This window comes from Danio rerio, chromosome 14 (genome assembly GCF_052040795.2).
Source record: "Danio rerio strain M-AB ecotype USA chromosome 14, GRCz13ab, whole genome shotgun sequence".
Lineage (NCBI taxonomy): Eukaryota > Metazoa > Chordata > Actinopteri > Cypriniformes > Danionidae > Danio > Danio rerio.
Genome location: NC_141034.1, coordinates 40009034 through 40032438, shown reverse-complemented (window position 1 = coordinate 40032438; position 23405 = coordinate 40009034). Strand labels below are relative to the sequence as shown.

Here is a 23405-nt window from a genome sequence, read left to right as displayed (position 1 = left end):
ATATAATATGGACCATGAAAACAATATGATTCATTTACTCATTCATACTTGATGTGCTGTTGAGATTTGCAGTGCTGCTAATCATAAATGTTACTTTGTACAGTCTGCACATGATATGCTAGCAACCATGAGACCAATTTTGAATAGATCATGCTCATGTTGAATAGATTCATTTTCTTTTTAGCTTAGTCCCTTTATTAATCAGGGGTTGCCACAGTGGAATGAACCGGCAACTTATCCAGCATATGTTTTACACAGTGGATGGCCTTCCAGCTGCAAACCGTCTATGGGAAAAACTTAGGATTACAAATAAAAATATAGTAATTGAATAACTAGAAAATGTAACAGTAATGAAAGAAGACACCGATATTGATGTGGACTGAGGTAAATTTAAAACACAAAAATTAATGTAGGTGTAGTCAAAGAACGTATCCCAAGAGGTCTGCGGTCCTGCAATAATGCACTGAATCTTCACAACCGCACCACTGAAATAAACGCAAAACTAAAATCTCCACATTATTTATATAAGCAAAACAACTGCCACAGGGGCTAGCAGTCACATTCACCTCCACGCTCTGTGGTTTAAAAATAAAAGCCTTTCTATGGTTATAAATTATGAATTTGTTTTCTGCTAAAGTGCTCAATATCAAGCTTGAACAAACTCTTTATTAAGCCATCAGCCATTTTTTTACTAAAACATGCACTATATATTTAATGCAGCAAGTTTATATGCCTCCATCTGTTAAAGTTATCCAGGACATTGCAAAATGCGGTGCCGTGTGAGGAGACATTTCTTAGTGTGTTTGTGTATGTATGTACACATACATTCAGCTAGTTTTACCACAATCGCTTTACTACACATGTAACTTTCGGCAACTAAAAATACTGTAGTACAACATTATTTACCGGCCACTTTATCAGGTACATCTGTCCAACTGCTCGTTAACGCAAATTTCTAATCAGCCAATCACATGGCAGCAACTCAATGCATTTAGACATGCATACACGGTCAAGGTGATGTGCTGCAGTTTAAACCGAGCATCAGAATGGCAAAGAGAGGTGATTTAAGTGACTTTTGTGTTGGCATGGTTGTTGGTGCCAGACTAGCTGGTCTTAGTATTTCAGAAACTGCTGATTTACTGGAATTTTCACACACAACCATCTCTAGGGTTTACAGAGAATGGCTACAATTTGCATAGACTCAAACTTGGACAATAGAAAATTGGAAAGCATTGCCTGGTCTGAGTCTCAATTTTTGCTGCGCCATTCGGATGGTAAGGTCAGAATTTGGCGTCAAGAGCATGAAAGCATTGATCCATCCAGCCTTGAATCAACGGTTCAGGCTGGTGGTGGTGATACAATGGTGTGGGGGATATTTTCTTGGCACACTTTGGGCTCATTAGTACCAATTGAGCATTGTGTCAACGCCACAGCCTACCTGAGTATTGTTGCTGACCATGTAAATCCCTTTATGACCACAGTGTACCCATCTTCTGATGGCTTCTTCCAGCAGGATAACACACTGTCATAAAGCGCGAATCATCTCAGACTGCTTTCTTGAACATGACAATGAGTTCACTGTACTCAAATGGCCTCCACAGTCTCCATATCTCAATTCAACAGAGCACCTTTGGGGTGTGGTGGAACGGGAGATTCACATCATGCATGTGCAGCTGACAAATCTGCAGCAACTGTGTGATGCTATCATGTCAATATGGACCAAAATCTCTGAGGAATATTTCCAGTATCTTGTTAAATCTATCCCATGAAGAATTAAGGCAGTTCTAAAAGGAAAAGGGTTTCAACCTGGTAGTAAGGTGTACCTAATAAAGTCACCAGTGAGTATATGTATTACATTAACATCTTTATTCAGCAAGGATGCATTAAATGATGAAAAAAACACAGAAATAACATTTATATAACAAAGACAAAATAAATACAAATAAAATTATTTTGTTAATTGAAAGTCATAACTGAAAATGTTAATATTAATTTTATTTAACTAATGGATTTTAAATCTATTTTATTATTTTGTTATCCTTTTATTGTTTTTTTAAACTGTTAGTCAACAAATACTCTGTAAACTCAAGTGTAAGTAAGGTAAGGTAGCTTAGCTTAATTACTAAAACTGTATCAGTCACAAATAATAGTTTTTAAAAAAAAACACACCACCATTTTGAAATGACTTAATGTTGTATAAAACTAGTAAATGTATGTTCTCATTATCCTCTTTGTTTTTTAAATACTTTAGCATTCAAGTCATCTAAAAATATTTGCTATCTATCTTAAAAGATGCTTCACACATGCTATTATGTACTCAAACAGAGGAGTGAAATGCTGGAAGTGACGTTAAGTTTGCGTCTACGTCAGCTCTCACCAGTGGAATCCGTCATGACCACAGGCGCTGTGCTGCTGCTCTCACACTGTAACCATGACACATTAATAACACACACAGCACAATGGTTGCCATGGAAATACAGCGCCAACTGACCTAATTAGTATGACAGGTAATAAAATATGCACCTTGACACACGTTTACATCCCACACAAAACCACATGAATCTGAAATAAATAATGCAGATTCAGCCCACAATGAAAGCAAACAAGCAAATGCACACACAAAAAAAAACATTTTTTTGGGGGGGAGCATTGGATTATGGGTGCATAATTGATATTCATAAATGATAAATGGCTCATGTGCATGCTGATCTTCATCACAGAAAAATTATGTTGCAACCTTGCATCTGATGAAACACACAGATGTTTATGACACCACAGTCCTTAGAGAGATGCGTCAACCATTGTCATTTATGCCACAAAGCGATCAACCTTCACAACTGTCAAAGAATGTGCGAACGAGAGGGTGAAAAAAAGAAATGGAGAAAGAAAAAGAAAAAAAGAGACAGACGATCTTGAGGCTTTGAAACGAAGGCCAACAAACACAAAACAAACCTTTAAAAATGCTGTAAACCCTGCTCAATCCAGAAAAACAGACCTTTGATTGCTTTGATGCCTTCTGACAAGCTACAGTATAGTATCTTAATATCCTTAAAATATGTATGAATATTCTAAATACAACAGCCATTTTGCTACCACAAAACCAGTTTTATGTTGCTTTAGTATATACACTAGCTGACTAAAGTCTTGTCGCCTATCCAAGTTTTAGGTACAACAAATAATATCTTGACGTCTAGTTGATCATTTAGAATCAGAAGTGGCTTATATAAAAGGCAAAGTCCTCTAGATTACGCTTATTTTACCAACATAAAATATGATCATGCCTTTATTTTCAATTATTTAATTAGAACAGTAAGGTCTGACTTTGCTTAGACAAAAGTCTTCTCACTAACAGAAATAATGTCCAGTATAGAATATAAAGTCATGGTGAAGTGGAAAACTTCCAGAGTTCATCAAGATTATTTTTATTCATCTTCAATGCCTCCTCCTTCATCTTACCCCAGACATGCTCAATAATGTTCATGTCTGGCTGGCCAATCCTGAACCACTTTGACCTTCTTTACTTTCAGGAACTTTGATGTGGAGGCTGAAGTATGAGAAGGAGCGCTACCCTACTGAAGACTTTGCCTTTCCTTTCCTCAGGCTGTTGATGTTGCTATCCACTCTGCAGATCTCTTGCAGCCCCCCCAACCCCCCACCTAATTTAACCCCAAACCATGATTTTTTCTAAACTTGACTGATTTCTGTGAGAATCCTGGGTCCATGCGGGTTCCAATAGGTCTTCTGAAGTATCTGTGATGATTCTAATGCAGATCAACAGATGATTCATTAGAAAAATCGACCTTATGTCACTTTTTCAAATGATCAACCAGAAGTCAAGTTATTATTTGTTGCACTTATAACTCGGATCAATGACAAGACTTTTGTCAGGTAGTGTATTTGGCAATAGGCAAAGATGCATTGTACGGGTCAAAATATTTTTTTATGGCAAATATATTTATAATATTAAGTAAAGATCATGTTCAATTAAGGTTTTTTGTGTAAATTTCATACTGAAATTCAAAACTCAAATTCCAAATTTTCAAACAGTTATATCTTGGCCAAATATTTTCCTTTCCCAATAAACCATAAATCAATTGGAAATTTATTTATTCAACTTTTAGGTTATGCAAAAATCCTGTATGATTTTGTGGTCCAGGGTCACATTATTACCTATTGCGGACGTATAGCATCATACTACTGTATAAAATCTATAAGGTTATACCATATTCTCTCCATTTAAATGAAAGGTCAGGGAAAATGAACCCTATGTACCAACTTTGGACCTTGTTTATACCTGTTATTGAGATGTGTTTGGTCAAACGGATTAAAATGGATTACACTGAATACAAATGTCTGCAGGTTTTTCAGCTGTTTTTCCACTTTTGGCATGTCTAGAGGACATTGAACATGCAGGTGATAGTATTGCCTTTGCAATGTAAAAGGGCATGTGGTCAAATGCATTCAAACAGCAACAAAAGTCCACCTACAAAGATGGTTATGGGATGTGTTATGAAAATAAGGTACTCATTCTTTACTGCATTGTATTAACATGGACTATGTTTAAAATCATAGTTGCCGTGCATGTCCTGTTTATTCACTTTATTTTCTATCTGTTTGAATACAGAGTAACAAGGGTTTATTCAACAGTATTCATGTGCTGTATTGAGTGCTCTGGCAAAAGTGACAAAGTAAAAGAGAAAAGTTTGTATGAAATCCAAACACAGTGGTCACAGGAGAGGAGACGCATTTAAATGCACATTAATACTAAGTGAAACGTATGCTACTGGACTGACTATTTGAGATTGACTCACTGACAATGCAAGTAAAGACCAAATGGAAACAGAGCTTTAAATCTAAGCAATAAAGACACTTTACTCATATTTAATTAAAGTAAACTGTCTTAAAGTGGCCCATAACAGTGTTTTAAAGATTCCTGGTATTCTTTTGGATGTTTTCCAGTATAGGATAACATTTATCCATGGTCAAAAACCCTTTAAAGTCCTTGTGAAAATTAAATAAAGTTTTTTTAGGTGTCAGTATGCACTCAAAACGTGATTTTTTTTTGCTGCTTGTTCTAACTGCGTATTTAAAATGAGCTGAATCAACACACACAATGAGTTTTTTTTGGGGGGGTTAGCTTAAATATTTTATGTTTAGTCCATTTAAATTTGTAAAAAAAAAAATTGTTTAACTTAACTGATTTGTGTTGGGATTACATGAAGGAATTGTGTGTTAAACCTAGCTTTTTTACAGTGATAAGGATATCTATAAGCTAGTGTACTCCAAAACAGTGACAAAATTCGCATTTAGAAGAAATAAACATGCAATATTTGAAGTTTGTCACTTCCACCTAAATGGATCAACATTTTTTACATCAACTCATACTTCAGTTTCTCATCAAATTTTCTGACCAATCAAATGCTCTGTTGTATCTGACTTGTCCCGCCCCCTTCAAGACTCATGTCATTTGCTTTGCATTTAATGCACTTGAACTCAACCACTCTCACTGGCTCAGCTGATAAAAACGAAATGCCTTTGGCTGTTATTTTAAGGGGAATGGATATTTCATGTTTTAGTTGAAATTACGTCAAACACTGAATAAAAATCCAAGTTTCAAAGCACCTCACAGGGCCTTTAAGTTTCTCATAATGCATACAGCATCAGTTGAAGTCTGAATCACAGTGTCTGAATCAGTTTGTTCAAGGATCTCTCTAAAACTCTGCCATTATGAGAACCTACTGTCCTCTGATTGGTCAGCTCCCCTAATCTGGTGCCATTAGTCTACCACTTACAGCATTTGTCAGAAACTGAACCGTTTTTCAATTTCAGACCGGGAGACATCCTCAGCACTTGATATGCACAGTGCAGATGGTGAAGCAATGCAAGCATTAGCCCTAATCCTGACAATACAAACCAAACTTTTACAGGCCTCAACTACAGTGTTTGATGTCAAAGCAGACATTGTTGCATCCAAATAACACCAAAGATGGAAATGATTTACATTTGCAAAATATAACTATGTTCATGTACTGTATGCAGTGAGACTAAAATCACTGATTACACCATTTTAGATCATTGTTAATTAGATCATTGGCTCCTTTTTGAAAGACAATACATTTATTGATTAAAATCCTGCAGACTTGCACAAACAACTGTGATACACACTATGTAAAAATGATAAATAAGGGCAATTTAATCCAAATGTGATGATTAGGCTTAATAACAAATCATCTGATTCATGCGTCTGAAAGCCGTCCTACTGGCAAGACACTAATTAAGTCCTATTAAGAAGTAAATCTATAATGTTTTTTTCATCAACCCGTGTATTTCATGTTCATATGGTGATGAATAATGCAGTGCGGTGCTTTACCTCGGTCACTGTCATACAGGTAGGCAAACTTGTCCCATTTGTAGTACTCGATGAGACTCAGGAGAGGCCCTTTGATGTCTGGTCGCATCTGAATAATAAACTGCTGATTTCCATCCAGGGGAAAGCTGGGCGTGATGAAGGAGACGTGAAGTGTCCCACAGAACGACGTTATTGTGTTCACTGACTTCTTGTCGTAAAATCCAAAGATAGCATAAACTCCCCTTGAGAACTGAGAACAGACTGGGGGAAAAAAAGAGAAATAATTACAATCTGATCGAAAAGCACTGCCTTTTAAAGTCTTAGCCAAACTATAGAATATCTTTTGTTAAAAAATAAATTTAAAAAATACAAATTTAACATTGTTGCAAGCCAATAAATAAGCAATGTTATTTTTTTTTTGCAGGACAATAGTGGTACTATTAACCCATAACAAGTGCAGCAGTTTTTGTTAGACATCCTAACTAATGTTCTAAGCAAAGACCAAAATAAAAGGAGATTATAAAATAAATTTAGAAAGACATAGTCACTATGTACCCTCAAGAATAATCCAGAAGCCAGAACCCCTCAGATTATTGATGTAAACCATAATTTTTCCAGTAGTAGAAGTCTGGTTGCCTGACATATTGCACTACATTTTGACTAAAGGTATCGGAGCAGTTGACCATAATAAAAAAATTATACATTTTTGGCCAAGTATATACAAAAATTCAATACACATTCTTTATTATGATCACGACACTGTTCCAATGTACAATATTGAAGGTATACCTTTGGGAACAAAGCAAAAGCCTTCCAATTATTTTTTTAATAATTTTGTAAATCTCTCCGGTTGCTCCGGATTCCCCCACAAGTCCAAAGACATAACCTATAGGTGAATTGGGTAAGCTAAATTGTCCATAATGTATGTGTGTGATTGAGTGTGAATGGATGTTTTCCCAGTGATGGGTTGCGGCTGGAAGGGCATCAACTGCGTAAAACATATTTATTCCACATATTTAATCCGCTGTGCCGACCCCATTTTAATAAAAGGACTAAACCAAAAAAATTCTGAGCACTGTATACTTCATTGTTCCTCTATGATGTGAAGTCAGATGTAAGATATGAAGACTATCACTGATGGATGGCATCATTAAATGTATCAATAAACTGTGCAATGCAATTTTCTGGGCCTTGGAGTTGTAAAGACCAAATGATGATTTTATGATTGTTGAAAAAAAAAAAAAAAAAGCACAACCACCAGCTTTTATTCAACCCACTAAAAATGTGTCTCCATGCTTAATCAGGAGTCTCAGGAGTATTTGAGCAACGGTGTTTCTAATAAGGAATGAGTCCAAGTGTCACATACTATACATCATCATCATTCTTGTTTAATACCCCAAGACAAAACGTAAAACTAAAGTACAGTGTGTCCTCATGTTCCAGAGATGCTAAAGCATACTGTAACTGGGCCACCTCAATATATCAATGACCATCTGGCTCTGAGCCTCTGGATTTTCCCCTCCCCCACTTCTTCCACCCACGACAACAGCTCTATTTTCAGTAGCACCCCCCAACCTGGACCTTCGCTTTTTTCTAAAGACACCTTTCTGGCTGTCACCTCCACCTATAGATTTTCTACAATGAAAGCTTCTTCCTGGTATGCAGCTGATTGTTAACCAAAAGTATGCCGCGGCACTATTAGTCAATATAGGTCAAGCTGCATAGCTAAAGCCATTTATAATTATCAATAATTTTTTTGTTATCTCTGTCCAGTTTCAACATATGCATTGATTTAAGAATGAGAGGGCCAAAGAAGAGGTCAGGCTATGTGATGGGTCATGTCAGGTCATCAGGTCAATGGTTGATGAATCAACAAAATGTGACAATTTGCATTAGGGTTCTATTTTGAACAATATGCAGATTCTGATTTGTACACATTAGAGTTTAGTATTATTGAAATGAAATTAAAAATAAAAAATTTTTTTTTCAAATTACCAGCTGTATTAGAACAAAATAGGTGAGAAAGTATGACAAGTGGAGATAAAGATGTACTTTTGAATTTCCTCAGGCTATTACCATAAAAAATAATGGGAATATTTTTTGTACAGTGCTGACAATTATTACTTTGAGTCAAACTTCGTTTTGAGTGATTCTTCTGTTAGGAGAACAGTTTTAGTTCTTAGTGTAAATTTAAATGCAAATCTTCATTTTTTTTTTTAAGTGGAAGTATAATAGACCCCTTTTTGTGTCTCTTTAATTACTGTTTTTTAATTTATCTGTTCAAAAGGTTTTTTTTTATTTCACAAAATTGGGTTTTTCTCCGTTCAGTAATAATTTAAATCAGAGATGTCCAACACTCTCAGAAATAAAGGCACACAAGTTGTCATTGAGGCAGTATCATTTCAAGGGTCCAAATTGCTATCTTAAGCACCTTTATGATTTTGATACTTCCAGTATTGTGTGCATATTAGTATAAGAAGAACAGAAGTGTATCTTAAATTATTATTATTATTACTTTTTTTTCAATTATAGTATTCTGTAGTTGTATTATAGTATGTTTAAAATGTTGATAAAATAGGTAATGTATAAAAAAGAAAACTCTAAAATGTGTTATTTTATATGCAATCACATGCTTCTTGTTCTAGATATGTCTAACAATGTTTGGGTGAAGGAAATATTGTTGCACTGAATCTGCATTTAGCAAATCAAATAATAAATAATTTATTGAATAGAAAAAAAAGTCTGTTTTAATCTTTGACCGATATTTTATTAAAGTGTAAATGTGTAATGTCATAGAAATAATATAATAATAAAAAAAAGCCCCCTGTTTGTTTATTTTCTCCCAGTTTCTGTTTAACTGAGATAATATTTTTTCAACACATTTCTAAACATAATAGTTTTAATAACTCATTTCTAATAACTGATTTATGTTATCTTTGCCATGATGACAGTAAATAATATTTTACTAAATATTTTCAAGACACTTCTATACAGCTTAAAGTGACATTTAAAGGCTTAACTAGGTTAATTAGGTTAACTAGGCAGGTTAGAGTAATTAGGAGAGTTGTTGTATAACAATGGTTTGTTCTGTAGACAACTGGAAAAATGTATAGCTTAAAGGGGCTAATAATTTTGACCCTAAAATTGTTTTAATAAATTAAAAAAACTGCTTTTATTCTAGCCAAAATTAAACAAGTAAGACTTTTTCTAGAAGAAAAAATATTATCAGACATACTGTGAAAATGTCCTTGCTCTGTTAAACATCATTTGGGAAAATTTAAAAAAAAGAAAGTAAATCAAAGGGGGGCTAATAATTCTGACTTCAACTGTATATATAATTTATTGCACTTATTTTTTCAATACATATCTAGTTCTGTGCAGTTGTAATGAACACCAACTTAAGACTCACTAAGTTCATTTAAATGTTTGTATGGCCCAGTCAGTCAAGGGTGGAAGAACAGTAGATGTACGTCTTATTAAAGTCTTTTAATCAAGAGCAAGCTGCCACCATAAACAGAGAGTGAATGAGAGACTTGAGAAGCCATTAATGACACTGTCACATATGACTGACTTTCAATGGCACAGAGTCATTAGCATACAGAAACAACTTTAACAAGAGAAGCATGTGGACAAATTACTTCATGCTGTTAATAGCTAGTGCCTCCAAGCTCTTCTTATTTATTTCATTTCTTATGAGTATTACTTTTACACGTAATCAAAGAAATATAATTAAGACTGATTGGTATTAAAGAATGTATGTTCTGTCTTTAATCTTTGTGCCTTTAAATTTTCTCTTGAGAGATCTAATCCGAAGGAGCAAGTATTAGGTAACTTTGCTTCGTATCATTTTTTAGATCATAAAGGAACAGATTGTTTACCCTGAAGACATTTCAAACTCATACAAATGTGATTAACTGTGACCGAGGCTCCAAAAAAGATTTATAATAAAAAATAGCACTATTAATAACATTACCATACCACTGTTGGTCACAAAAATCTTTGTTGTATGACACGTTTAAGAGTTGTGTACTCGGAAAAATAATTGTAAAAAATGATTGATGGAATTCTTATATAGTCATGCCTTAATTTTTTCTTTTAAAACAAGTAATTACAAGTTTTATAAATTTTAAATGTTTAAGACACCCTCGAGTATTTTTTTTAGAATTGTTGAGCATCAGTTTAGACAATGTTAGCAGCTTTCAGCTTTAACTGTTGGGGAAAACTGCATCATTTTAAACTTTTGGCAGATAATTTCAGCTTCTGGGTTTAAAATAATTTTTGGGGCGGGATCAAAATCGCTGACGTAGCACGAATCTACTAGTGAAGTGATGATGCGTCAGTTTCTCATTATTATTCATAGCGGAGGTTTCTTATCCTATGAGTAGACTCTGCTTCTTAATTATTCATGACTGCACATACTTTTCGAAGACAAGGCAGACCTGAATGCTAAGCTGTGAGACCCTATGCCAGGGCTCACCAAACTTGTTCCTGGAGGTGCGGTGTCCTGCTGATTTTAGCTCCAACCCAATTCAAACACACCTGAACAAGCTAATCAAGGTCTTACTAGGTATACTTGAAACACCCAGGCAGGTGTGTTGAGGCGAGACCCTGCAGGGTACCGGACCTCCAGGAGCGAAATTGGTGATCACTGCCCTATGCTGATGACTGGGTGAGACCGCGTCCATGGACTCAGCATATAACATGCAGCATTTAGCCATTCATGAAGGGTCGTATGCATTTGTTTCCATGATCCATGGGGTTTGTTGCATGTTTTTCACCGAGATGCTGTCAGGGCCTATAGAGCAAAACTGTTTGTGTGCAGCAAGCATTTTTGTTGGGAGAGTAGTGTGAGAATTGGAGAATGGCAAACTTTGTCTTTTATCAGTTGAGTTCGTTCACATTTAGACAGATCACCCATCCGTGCTGCCATGTTCGCACATGTTTAAAATCCTCCAGAGTAGATAAAAGTCCTCCAGGCTGGGCTAATGGTTGAAATAGACAAGGAATGGTTGAAATAGAGCGTTCAGCATTCAGACCCGGAGATTGAGGAGGAGAGCAGTCCTCCTTGTTTATAGTGTTTATATGAAAATGATTAACTTTATTATAATATAAATTGTGGTTTTGCGTATATGAAATACGAATAACAAATGTAGCAGGACTTTAAATTACTGTTTATTTCGTTGCATTTTAACTTTGTAAACTATAAAATCATGCAGCGACTCACGGTTTGTGTCTCATTTTTTGAGCCAACTGACAACAGTTGTTCTCTCCCCTCTTTCTCCCATGCTCTGCTAGCCACGCCTACTTCTCCCTCTGCTTGCATTGCTCCACGCCCATTATGATGCTTTTTTTTTTTTTAATTCTGAGGTAGACTTGAAGTGGGTGGTTTCATAGCCGTTTAAGGTTGTGATAAGACATGGGGAAAACACCTTATTGGGTTCTTGGTAATTAACAAAAAAAAAACTTCAACAACAAAATGTACATCACAGAACTCTGCATGAATTATGAGCTTCCAGAACTTTCCGATTAAAGCTGTGCATGACAACAGGGTGCGAATTATATGGAGGTTTGATGGGGTTCATCAATGTATAATTCGAGCCCTGTCTACAAACGTAACTTCTTTTCATAAATTACACATAAATATTAAAGCATTTTTCTCAGTCTAAAGTTCAACAATTGAGCAAAAGTATAATCAAAGTGCTCTCTCAATACCCAGAGACTAATCAAGTTTGTTGTATTTGTAGCCTAATTGCTCAAATAAACACATAATAATAAAAAAGGAATCCAGAAAAAAAATGAATAAATATATTTTGCCAAGAAAAAAGTATTATGTCATATTTGAGATAGCATGTTCATTCCAACACTGTAAAACCCAAAAAGTTAAGGTAACTCAACCCATTGGAGGCAACTGATTGCTAGAAACCATTTAAGTTCAAAAACTAATCTGTAAACTTAATCCATCTGAGTAAACGAAGCAATTTAAGCACAGTAAAACCCAATAAATGAAAGAACTTAACCCAACTGAGACCAGAGTCTGGAGAAATCCAGAGGACAAAATCTCACAAAAAATAGTATCATGAAAGCAGCTACAGTGTTTTTTTTTTGTTTTTTTTTGGCATCTGACAGCCTCTTGGTCTCAAATTGTATCAAATTGGCATATGCTCAAAATGGTTGTTAGAGATTTTTCGTTTGTGCCTATGCTTGTTTCCCACAGTTGAGGAATGATTTTAGATCAAGTATATGGTGATTTTCTGAGATTCCCAAATACTATATACCACTAAAACGATTTCATAACGATTCTCTCTACCTTCATGCTAAGCAAAAAATCTTCAAATGGTGACGCAACAAATAATGACAGACTGTTCAGATATTTGTACTCCAGCATTGGACATTGAAATTACGGGTGTCTTTTGTGAAGATTATGATGGTCCAAACCCCAGATGAACTCACTGGGTCTGATGGTACAGCTGATATTAAATGTGTTCTGGTCTAATGAAAGCAAGGTAACCTTCAGAGAGAGAGAGAGAGAGAGAGAGAGGGGGAGAGAGAGCAGCACGCCTGTAGTGGTATATTTAGCTGTCCTCATTAGTTGGCCTTATTTTCTTGTGTCTGACACATTCTGTTCTATAGGGCTTCCCATTTCCTGGACCTGTGATCAAGTCGCCTGCTTTCAGAATGTGTTCTTTAAAGTCAACGTGAAATGTGTTTTTTTGCTAGTGCACATTGTTATTTTTAAGGTGAACAATTAATCGGTGTAAGTTAATACACTGAAAAAAAAGATGGTTTTGGTAATCTTTAATCAAGACTGAGCATTTTCTTTCACATTTGTAGTGGAAGTCCTTATCTGTTGATGTCAGTTTGATGGTTTTAGCCACAATATTTTTAACCACGCCCCTTTTCACAGTTAGTGTTCTATGAGGTAATGATGAGCAAAAAAAAAGCCCCGCCCCCTACTAAAAACTCAGCTTTAGTCAGAAGTTCATCAACATACTTATATAAAAGACTTTGTAACTTATGGTGCAAAGTATGGTACAGGTCACCTTTCTCAGGCTTGCGTTTTCATTGTGGGCGTGGTGTAAGACAGAAAGTTTTAGTCAATGTCATTCTCACTGTACAGGTCGTTCACAAATTATATGAGAAGCACTTCTCATAAAACAGATACTTTATACACATAAATATAAATTATAGTGCGAAATGACCCACTGTAATGTCTGCAATTCTATAAAACAAATAAATGCAACATACATGAACACATAAAGCCCTTTACAGTCCCTGATATGTTACCAATTACAGATAAAATACACTCAGTCCTTATATGGGTTCAAAAACAACACGCAACACATTACCTACAGTCAGTGCAAACCTCTTTAATCTTAACCAGCACATGTAACCTCCTGTTAGAAAGTAATTTCGTCATTCTGAATTCATAATTGTCCAAAAGGTGATAATTGTTAAACATGAAAGAGTCATTTGCTCCTTTGTTTTTTCGCACGTTACTCTCGCCGTTTCTGAAAGGATCAGATGTAAGAAGCTCTTCAGTATTCACATGCACATTATCATCTACAGCTCAAAAAGTTTGTTATTTCAAAAACAGACGTGCACGCGAGCTCTCTCTCTCTCGAGAGTGAAGCCACTCACGCTTTTATATACATTATTATTACGGTTTAATGTCTCAGCTGTGTATTTAAAAATGGGGCTTCCTTTGTTTTCATTCTCCTGAAAACGAACACGAACATCAGGACGAGAGCGCGCAATCACAAACACACCCAGACCCACATCAAGCGGGAATGCGCACGGACAAGTGCGCTCACTAATGGCACTCACACACACAATGACAGAAAAGCAGTGCTCTACCCGAGAAAACTTGAGTTTTCAACACACAAGACATGACAGGACTAGTGTCTGGACTCTGCCACTAAAAGAATTAACAAGACCAGAGTGGCAGAACCCTGACAGTTAACATTAAATGATTAAATTATAAACAGTAACTAATCAATCAAGAAATACCTCTATAGTAACTCACTATACTTTATATTATACCAATAATAAAAATATTAATGTCATTAGCGGTGGCTCAGTGGTTAGCACTGTCGCCTCACAGCAAGACGCTCGCTGGTTTGAATCCCGGCTGGGCCAGTTGGGCCAATCTCCTCATGTTTGCAAGGGTTTCCTCCAGGTTGAGAGCGCTATAAGTGAATTGGGTAAGCAAAATTGGCTGTAGTGTATTAGTGCATGCGTAAATCCAAGAGTGTGGACTAATAATGGACTAATCCGAAGGAAAATGAATGAATAAATAAATATTTTATTATTATTATTATTATTATTATTATTATTATTATTATTATTATTATTATTATTATTGTTATTGTTGTTGTTGTTCATATTATTATTATTTTTGTTATTATTATTATTAATATTAATATTATTATTATTATTATTAATGTAATTATTGTTTATTATTATTATTATTATTATTAATATTATTGTTGTTGTTGTTCATATTATTATTATTATTATTATTTTTGCTATTATTATTATTAATAATTTTATTATTATTATTAATGTAATTATTGTTTATTAATATTATTATTATTATTATTATTATTATTATTAAACATTAAAATAGCAAATGTGATATTTGTTTTCTCCCTCTTTGCTAGAGCATTTATTAAACATTACACATTTTTAGACATTTTTAAAATAATAATAAAAAATGACATAGCAAACGTTGAGTAACACTTTTTCTTATAATCGCCTACGCCTTTTTTACTCGCATTTGGCACTCATGCAGTTCATTTTAAACTCTGTGTGCCAAAATCACATAGATAAATTGCATATGTGCCAGACATGAGCATTACACTCCTCCTGAAGTCTTAACTATCATTTCTAATTAGTTGTGTCCTCATTTTCTTATTGGTTTATTTTAAAAGAGAGCGTGCACAGTACATCTAATTAGATGTTGATTTGTTAGCATGATAATGTCTACTGTTCCTCCTCCTCTCATGTGTTCAACATAGCAACGTTTTGCAAGTGGCGCCTTATCGCTGCTTGCCAAACCGTTTCCTAGTGTTTGCGCTGTTAGCAAACAGAAATGTGATTCTCTTTTTACGGTCGGCAGTACATTACTCTGCCACTTTTCACAGTTTGATGTACTAAAGACGTGAATGCTGAAATGCTGGTTCTGGTCAGGTTTAATAGGCTCTGACTGTTACGGTCTGGTCCTGTTTGTGTTCAAGTCTGTACAAGTCTCTGTGTATAAAAGCAAGTTTATTAGAGTGGACACATTCCTGCTACTGCTGTAAGGCAAGGCAATGCAGGCCAGTAGGTTAAAAAAATTCCAATAATTTTCACCATACTTCCCCAGTTTATTGACTGCATTAAGAATCACAAATATTTTTGCATTACAGGTTTTCTAAAATGTTAATAGACACATTTGGTCTCATTAGGAAAGTCAAACATTTTTCATGAGATGGAAATCAATGTTAAGATTTTAGAGTCTATGAAACATGAATGTAGAATTACCTCATTTTAACTAAAATACAAATATGTAAATAAATGAAATACTATATTTATTTTTGTCAGTTTTATTGTTCTAAAATAGCTGTTGTAAGTGACAAAACATATTGTTAAGACATTGATTATATATAAATGGGCTAATTTAGCATATATTTCAGGGTGGGATCGGGTGGTTCAGAAGACCCACCCCCCACCAGTGGTGGAAAGAAATAATACTTAAGTAAAAGCACCATGACTAGCCTAAAAATGAATTGCAAGTAGAGTAAAAGTATCTGTTGTAAATATTACTCAAAGTATGAGTGAAAAGACCTTTAAAGAGTACTCAAAAGTAATGAGTATTACGCTGTAAAAGGCTGATGCTTTTACATGTTGTTTGTGGATGTGTGTAAATGTAAGATTCTGTTGTGCATTTACTTACTGCCCAGCAGGCACACAAAGTCATAAGACGTTAATATTAGGTTAGAATTAGGTCGTGATGTCAGATGACCAAAATTCAATGTCTAGTCAGCGTCTAAGGGCAACGTTATTTTGATGTCCAATAACAACATCAAATTACTCTGCTATTTGGTTGAGTTTGGGTTGTGTTAGAAATCTTAATCCAACATCATATTGACGTCAAATACTGACATTTATTAGTCAGGTATAGCAACTAAAAATTTGGTGGATTTTAGGTCAGACGTTGGGCATTGATATCAGCCTGACATTGCGTTCTGATGTCAACATGATTTTTATTTCCTAACAAAATGTAATGTCCCCACAACGTTGGGGTATAACGTCAATCTGATGTCATGTTGACGTCTTGTTTCTGCTGGGTTGTTTAAGACCATTTTGGTCATCCTACAGTAGACATCTGTCTTCTTCTCATCAGTGACATGCATCCAAACAGTCTCTGTAGTTTGAGTATTTTAGAATTTATTACTTTACACCACCTCCAAAGTTTTTCCCATACATAAGCTCATTTGTTCTATTTTGACTGGTATGTCACCTTACACTCTGAAAATAATCCAAGGCCTTAAGACCAAGTGGAATCCTCTGTTGGTTGTCGCCAGTTTTGCCATCAGTTTTGGCCAATCCAAACAATTTTCCAACATCTAGCGTACAAGAAAACACGCAATCTGACGTAAAATTATATATTAAAATATATAAATTTAAATAGAGAAAACATTTTAAAAGTAACTTTTTATTCTAAATGTTGGGCTTCTTTCCTAAAAAACAAAAATTACAAATAAAAAGGTGTGTAGAATCTAAAACGGCCCATTTTAAAGTTAATTTTAATACTAGTTAGGCTATTATTGTCATCCATGAATTTTCAAATGATTTTTTTTTACAAGAGAGGCTAGAAAAATTATGAATTATTATTTATTTATTATTCAACTATCAAAATTTTGACTGAGGAAAGTTGTACTGGCTAGTTTATTTGTGTAATAAGTTACAGTAGGCTAACTTTAATAACTTTATTCTAAATGTTTTGGAAATATTTTTAGTCCATCAAAAAATATAGTTATGATCGCCACCTGACAAGCTAATCCAGCCTTAAAATATAGCTAAAATATTACTAAAATGCATTATTTACTGATATATAGTGTAATAAATTTGTGTTTTAAAAAATAAGCTTATAACTTCATTAAAAATTTTAGGGAATATTTTTGGTCCATCAAAGAAAATGTCATGATCAAGCTAATCCAGCAAAATCTAGTGCTTAAAATATCACTAAAGTGCATTATTTAAACCTTTAATAAAATGGAAAATGAGGTGAATAACTGCAAAAAGGTCCATAAAATAAAATAAATAAAAAAGGGAAGAACCAGGCTGGCCACGGCTCTGTATTTTAGGCAGACACATTTTGTTTGTATATTAGAGTAAAAACTTTTACATTTTGGATTTTAAGGTGTCTCTTTTTTCACTTCTTCCATTCATTCATTCATTCATTCATTCATTCATTCATTCATTCATTCATTCATTCATTCATTCATTCATTTTATTTTCAGCTTATTTACATTATTAATCTGGAGTCGACACAGTGGAATGAACCGCCAACTTGTCCAGCAAATACTTTACGCAGCCCTTCCAGCCACAACCCATCACTGAAAAACACCCATACATTCCCATTCACACACATACACTACGGACAATTTACCCTATCCAATTCACCTACACCACATGTTTTTTAGACTTGTGGGGGAAACCGGAGCACCTGAAGGAAACCCATGCCAACACGGGGAGAACTTGCAAACTCAGAACACAGAACTGACCCAGTTGAGGTTTGAACCAGCGACATTCTTGCTGTGATCGTGCTACCCACTGCCTTTTTTTTTGCACTTCTTAGTTCAGAAAATTATTCTAACAGAATAAAAAACTATTGTTTTATCTTATTTTTGTAGAATAAAGTGTTGCAAATAATCAGGCAATTAATGTTATACAAATTCTGATATTAATATAGAATTTATTTATTTATTGTATGCATGGATATGAGGAAAACTTAAAAATCTATGTACTGTAATTGAAATCTGCAGATGCAAATAATCAAATGTGAAAAAAGGAATACTTAACCATGTATTTTGGGTGTTTCCATTACATCAGACTCACAACAACACCTTGTGAAAATCCCAAAAGCCCCAACGCTTTAAACTGACAGGTGCGTGAAAAGCTGTGTTTTTGCCTGCAGTGTCTGGCCTTAAGAGAAGCATTGTGGGATGGACGTGGTTCTCACAGTCTCTTCCTGCAGCTGCTGCATGGAGACACAGAGAGCCTCAGTCCCCAGCAACCCGCTTGTTTACAGAGACCCGATTCAAGCATGCTAAAAAGATAGGGGGAGGTAAACTAGACAAAACGCCTGACCTTCGAGACCTGACCTGACCGATTGGATCGTAAAAACAAAGGGCAAAAGTTCAAACGAAACACATTTCAGCTTATTTCATGCCATCTGGAAATAAAGAGTGACTTTCTGGTTCAAAACATAATGTTCTCTATGCAATTGGCATATAATTTAATGTGCGTATACCAGATTGACACACAACCAATGGTGTGGGGCTTAGGGCGGGGCTATCTGTGTGTTCAGCCAATTGCAGACAGGGGGAATGTTAACTGTTTTTTTCTTCTATTTCTTCTTTTCTTCTTTTTTTTTCATCCCCACCACTTCAGTTTGATGACAGTAGAGTTAAAATAGTTCAACACACTTTTAAACTCAGAATCAGAAAAATTTTTCATGAGAGAGAAATAAATATTGGGTGGAAAAAATGGGTGGAGGAAAAAAAATGGGTGGGAGAAATACGAAATAACACATGCATTCACTGATTCAGAGGTCGCTTATGAGGGGCGCTGATCCGCGCACAGCTTTAATGGAAAGAAAGTGAATGCAGACATTTTTATATTAATTTCAACATGCGTTGCGCTTAAAAATATGAGAGAAATATGAGAAAATACCTAATAATAGGACATAATGGTAAAATACAGGACAATCCCGGCAAAAACCGGGATTCTTTTTTTTTCTAACAGCGAAGTGAGGGAGCACAAAACATATTTGCATACCCTTGCAAAACATATTTGAGAGATAACACAAAAAATCTTTGAGAGGGAATGCAAAAACCTTCAAAAATTGATATAGCTATCATTCAGTTTCTTTTTCTCCCACCCATTTTTTTTCTTCCTACCATTTTTTTCTCCACCATCACGTCCCTGTGGGTCTCTGTTTATAATATTTATAATATAATATATATTTATATATATATATATATATATATATATATATATATACATACACTCATCAAGAATGTCACTGGTTCAAGCCTCGGATTAATACGCCGTTATGCTGTTAAGTGGGTTTTTATGAGGAGACCGTTTTATACTGCTTTCGAATAAGATGTTAAAAGATGAAGTTTGGGCGACGCAGTGGCGCAGTAGGTAGTGCTGTCGCCTCATAGCAAGAAGGTCAATGGTTCGAGCCTCAGCTAGGTCAGTTGGTGTTTCTGTGTGGAGTTTGCATGTTCTCCCCGCGTTTGTGTGGGTTTCCTCCGAGTGCTCCTGTTTTCCCCACAGTCCAAAGACATGCGGTACAGGTGAATTGGGTAGGCTAAATTGTCCGTAGTGTATGAGTGTGAATAGGTGTGTATGAACTCTTATATAATGTAGCTTCCAAGAATCCAAAAAGGGCATTTCGGGCTAGACTCTATATACTATTATATTTAGCTGTAATTTATGTTAATTAATGGTTGTTTAATAAGGTAGTATTGATTTGAATACATTAAATCAAACTTATTTTAATACATTTACTTATAAAGGCATTTTTCAAAGCTAAAAAAAGCTTATAATATCACTGATGTCAACAGTATAAATTAGATTTTCCTTTTTCTTTTAGTTTAGCAGCTAAATTCAGGCACGGATGAGAGCCTGAATGCAGAGCAGGTGCGTGTGACAAATACAGGCAGGCATGAGGAAATTCTGCAAATGGCTGTATGAGCGTGAGTGCAGTGCACTGGTAATACTGCTCCGCAAGAAGCTCCAAGTCGGAGTCCAGTATAATAAACACATGAGACTTGATGTTTGCTCATTATTGACGTGCCATTGCCATAGCAACAGCAACAGCCAGACACTCCGCTTAGAGAGTGAAAGCTGAACATTTCAGAAGTTGTGAAAGAAAGTTGAGGAATGATAAAGGAAACAAAGTGATATCATATGAATTGATTGAAATCAAGATTTTGTTTTAGAACACACCTCAGCAGTCATTTTAATGCAAAGTCTCAAAAACCTCTGACCTACAAAGGACACACGTTCAAATAAGCAGTTCAATTATTATAAATAATTAAAGGAATAAATATTTCCTTCACCAAGTAATATAGATCATTAGCCTAATTGTAGGTCATTTGCAGTTGCCAAGCAACACAGCAACTTGCTGCTTGAAAATAGAACATATAGAACATGTGAGTGTGTATGGGGTGTAGTGGGTAGCACTGTCGCCTCACAGCCAAAAGGTTGCTCATTCGAGCCGCAGCTGGATCATTTGGCATTTCTGTGTGGAGTTTGCATGTTGTCCTCGTGTTTTCCTCCAGGTGCTCTGGTTGTGAATTGCTGTACGTGAAATGGGAAAGCTAATTTTCCATAGTGTATGTGTATGTTCTGGTCTTCCAGGTTTCGGGTTGAGCATTGGGCTAACAACAGACCACATAAAAACTAATGTTACTAAACACCAATTTGGTGCGGCTAAATATCAACTTTAAGAGAAATGCCCTTGGGAGTAAGAGTGTTTATGAAGCACAAAAGTCAAATTTTGGAAGTAAAACTAGTAGATGCATCTAGTTTGTACAGTTTAGACAATCAACAACTAGTAAATAAATAGTAATCAACAACTTTAAATAAATATTTTTATTTGTGTTTCATTGTGATTTATTCATAATGCTACATAATTGGGCCGATAGACGATGCCATCGTCCATCGCCGATGGTCAATAGACAACACTATGCTGAGCCGGCATCGCCGATGCTCCGCCCCGCCCCCATCGCAAACCCACTCACAAAAAAATACACACTCAGGCCCCGTTTACACTAATACGTCTTAGTGTTAAAATGGCATTTTAGAACGAAAATGATCTACATCCACACCGAGTTTTACCCAGCATTTCTGAACAGCTCTCCGTCCTCTGAAAATGCACATCACATGACCACACACACACACACACACAGACGCAAGTGGTGCTCACTGCAGAGCCACACACACAGCCACGCACTTCTCTCTCAAAGCTCCAGAGACAGAGAGCAGGACATGTCTCTATCAAGGTTTATATTCATGAATATACATGAATATATATGAATATACGTGATATTCAGACATTCCAAGTCTCCCGGAAGTTCCGGGAGTCTCTATGCATTTGCGGGACTCATAATGCCCGCAAACGATAATCTCCCGGAAATCGCTTGTCTCCCTTCCCTTCCTCAAATAAGTGATGCACCCTTCTCACCCCTGCATCCCTCCTCGCTCTTCAGACAAGTCGCGCGCAGTCCATCAACCCCCAACCCCCCCATGTGTTCGAAATTTCGCCAAACTTTTTTAATAATTGTCTGGAAGACGTCTACCTGTTGTGAAAACCTTGGAGGCATGCCATGGCAAACCCTGAGTAAATACCTTAAAACTCTGTTACATTTTACCCCACGTTATTTCGTGCCCGCGCTCCCCTATAGCTTAAAAGCATTTTTTAACAAACTTTTTTAAAGCCCCTTTGGGAAAAAAACCCTTATGTATGTGATAAACTTCTAGAGGCGCTTCTGAAAAAGTTGACAATCATTAGCAGTAGCTACTAGCTATAATAGTTATTTCCCTCTGTAGCTATTTTTTTTTAATTTTATTTAATGTCATAAGCATCAGTTCCATCATGTTATTTTACAAATAATAGCTGTTCAAGTGTTCACACTTAGATATTGCTTGATAATAATTGCAGGTTTGGCATGCTGTCCTGGGAGAGAACCCTGAGCTCGGAGATAATTAAGCCCATGGCTCAAGAGAGCTTCTCGAGAGGTCTCCCTGGTAAAGTAGAAAAGGAGGAGATAGGGTGGATGGGGGATTCTTCAAAAAATGTAGATGAGTAATGCTAGTTAGGCTATTTATAGTGAGTTTGGAATAATTTGATTGGCTTACTAATGATTACAGATGAGAGATCAGCCACGGTTAATCATATCACAACTCCCCCGAAAATCAGTTTGTGAAACTTTCCTTTGTGTAGATAAAAAAAGCGAACGCACTTTATTTGTAATTTTGTAGACACATTATTGATAGTTTAAAAGAGAAAACACAACAAATGAACATTACTGGAAAACACATCCCTATTAATGGCAAATCCTAACTTTGAAGTGCTCTCTTTATAAGTGCTGTATTATAATTCAGTCAGCATGAATTACCAGCAGAGCTTGCAGACCATCAGACACTTTTCTGAATTCATTTTTAGGAATTCCAGTTAAACCATGCACATTGTAAGCACTAACTGAGAGAGACCTCTATGATTAGTCATGCTTAATTTCAGTCATGAACACTTTATAAGGATTACAGCAAGGCGACAGCGATAGATGCAATTTCCATTATGTAAATGCAACCCTTTAAAGGAACCCAGCATCTCCATGGTGACCGTCGAATAGAGTGTGCATTTTTCCTGTGTGTTTACGTGTGTGTGTGTTGAAGTTGATTTCACACTCTGGCAGGACAAATCATATTCCACCCACATATACAAACACACTCACATGTGTTGTTTCTGGGGGAGTTATCGGTGGCGAGTGTACAAGCTCATGAACAGACAGATAAACCACAGGGTGTTAGAAAAGTCTTCCTTTAAGGGGGAAGCTCATTGCTGTGGAAACAATGGCACAGACTGCGAGGGATACTAGTTGGAAGTCCCTTCATTTCCTGTGAAAGACCCAGTAATGTCCATAAACCATGCACACTTCGGTTTTTAGGATTATTAGCACAGCATGGTAGCGTTTCTCTGGAAGGCTCTGTTCATTTCTTTGTCTACTAGGTTATTGAATGTACTTTATGTAACCTACACTCAGGTGCATCCAGT

At 35.7% G+C, this 23405-nt stretch overlaps 2 protein-coding genes across 16 annotated transcripts in view; one reads left to right on the top strand and one right to left on the bottom strand.

Annotated features, from left to right (window-relative positions):
• Positions 1-23405, top strand: part of pdgfc (platelet derived growth factor c) — a 290898-nt gene that overhangs the window by 68738 nt on the left and 198755 nt on the right. The gene's annotated exons all lie outside the window — the stretch shown is intronic.
• gria2b (glutamate receptor, ionotropic, AMPA 2b) overlaps positions 1-23405 on the bottom strand; it is a 64519-nt gene that overhangs the window by 27506 nt on the left and 13608 nt on the right. For all 9 annotated transcript variants that reach the window (XR_015506602.1, XR_015506603.1, XR_015506604.1 and 6 more), the window contains 1 exon segment: positions 6371-6610. Coding sequence is in view for 6 of the 9 variants with exons in the window: in XM_087280061.1 (XP_087136187.1) it covers positions 6371-6610 (240 nt within the window). In the remaining 3 variants the exon portion in view is untranslated.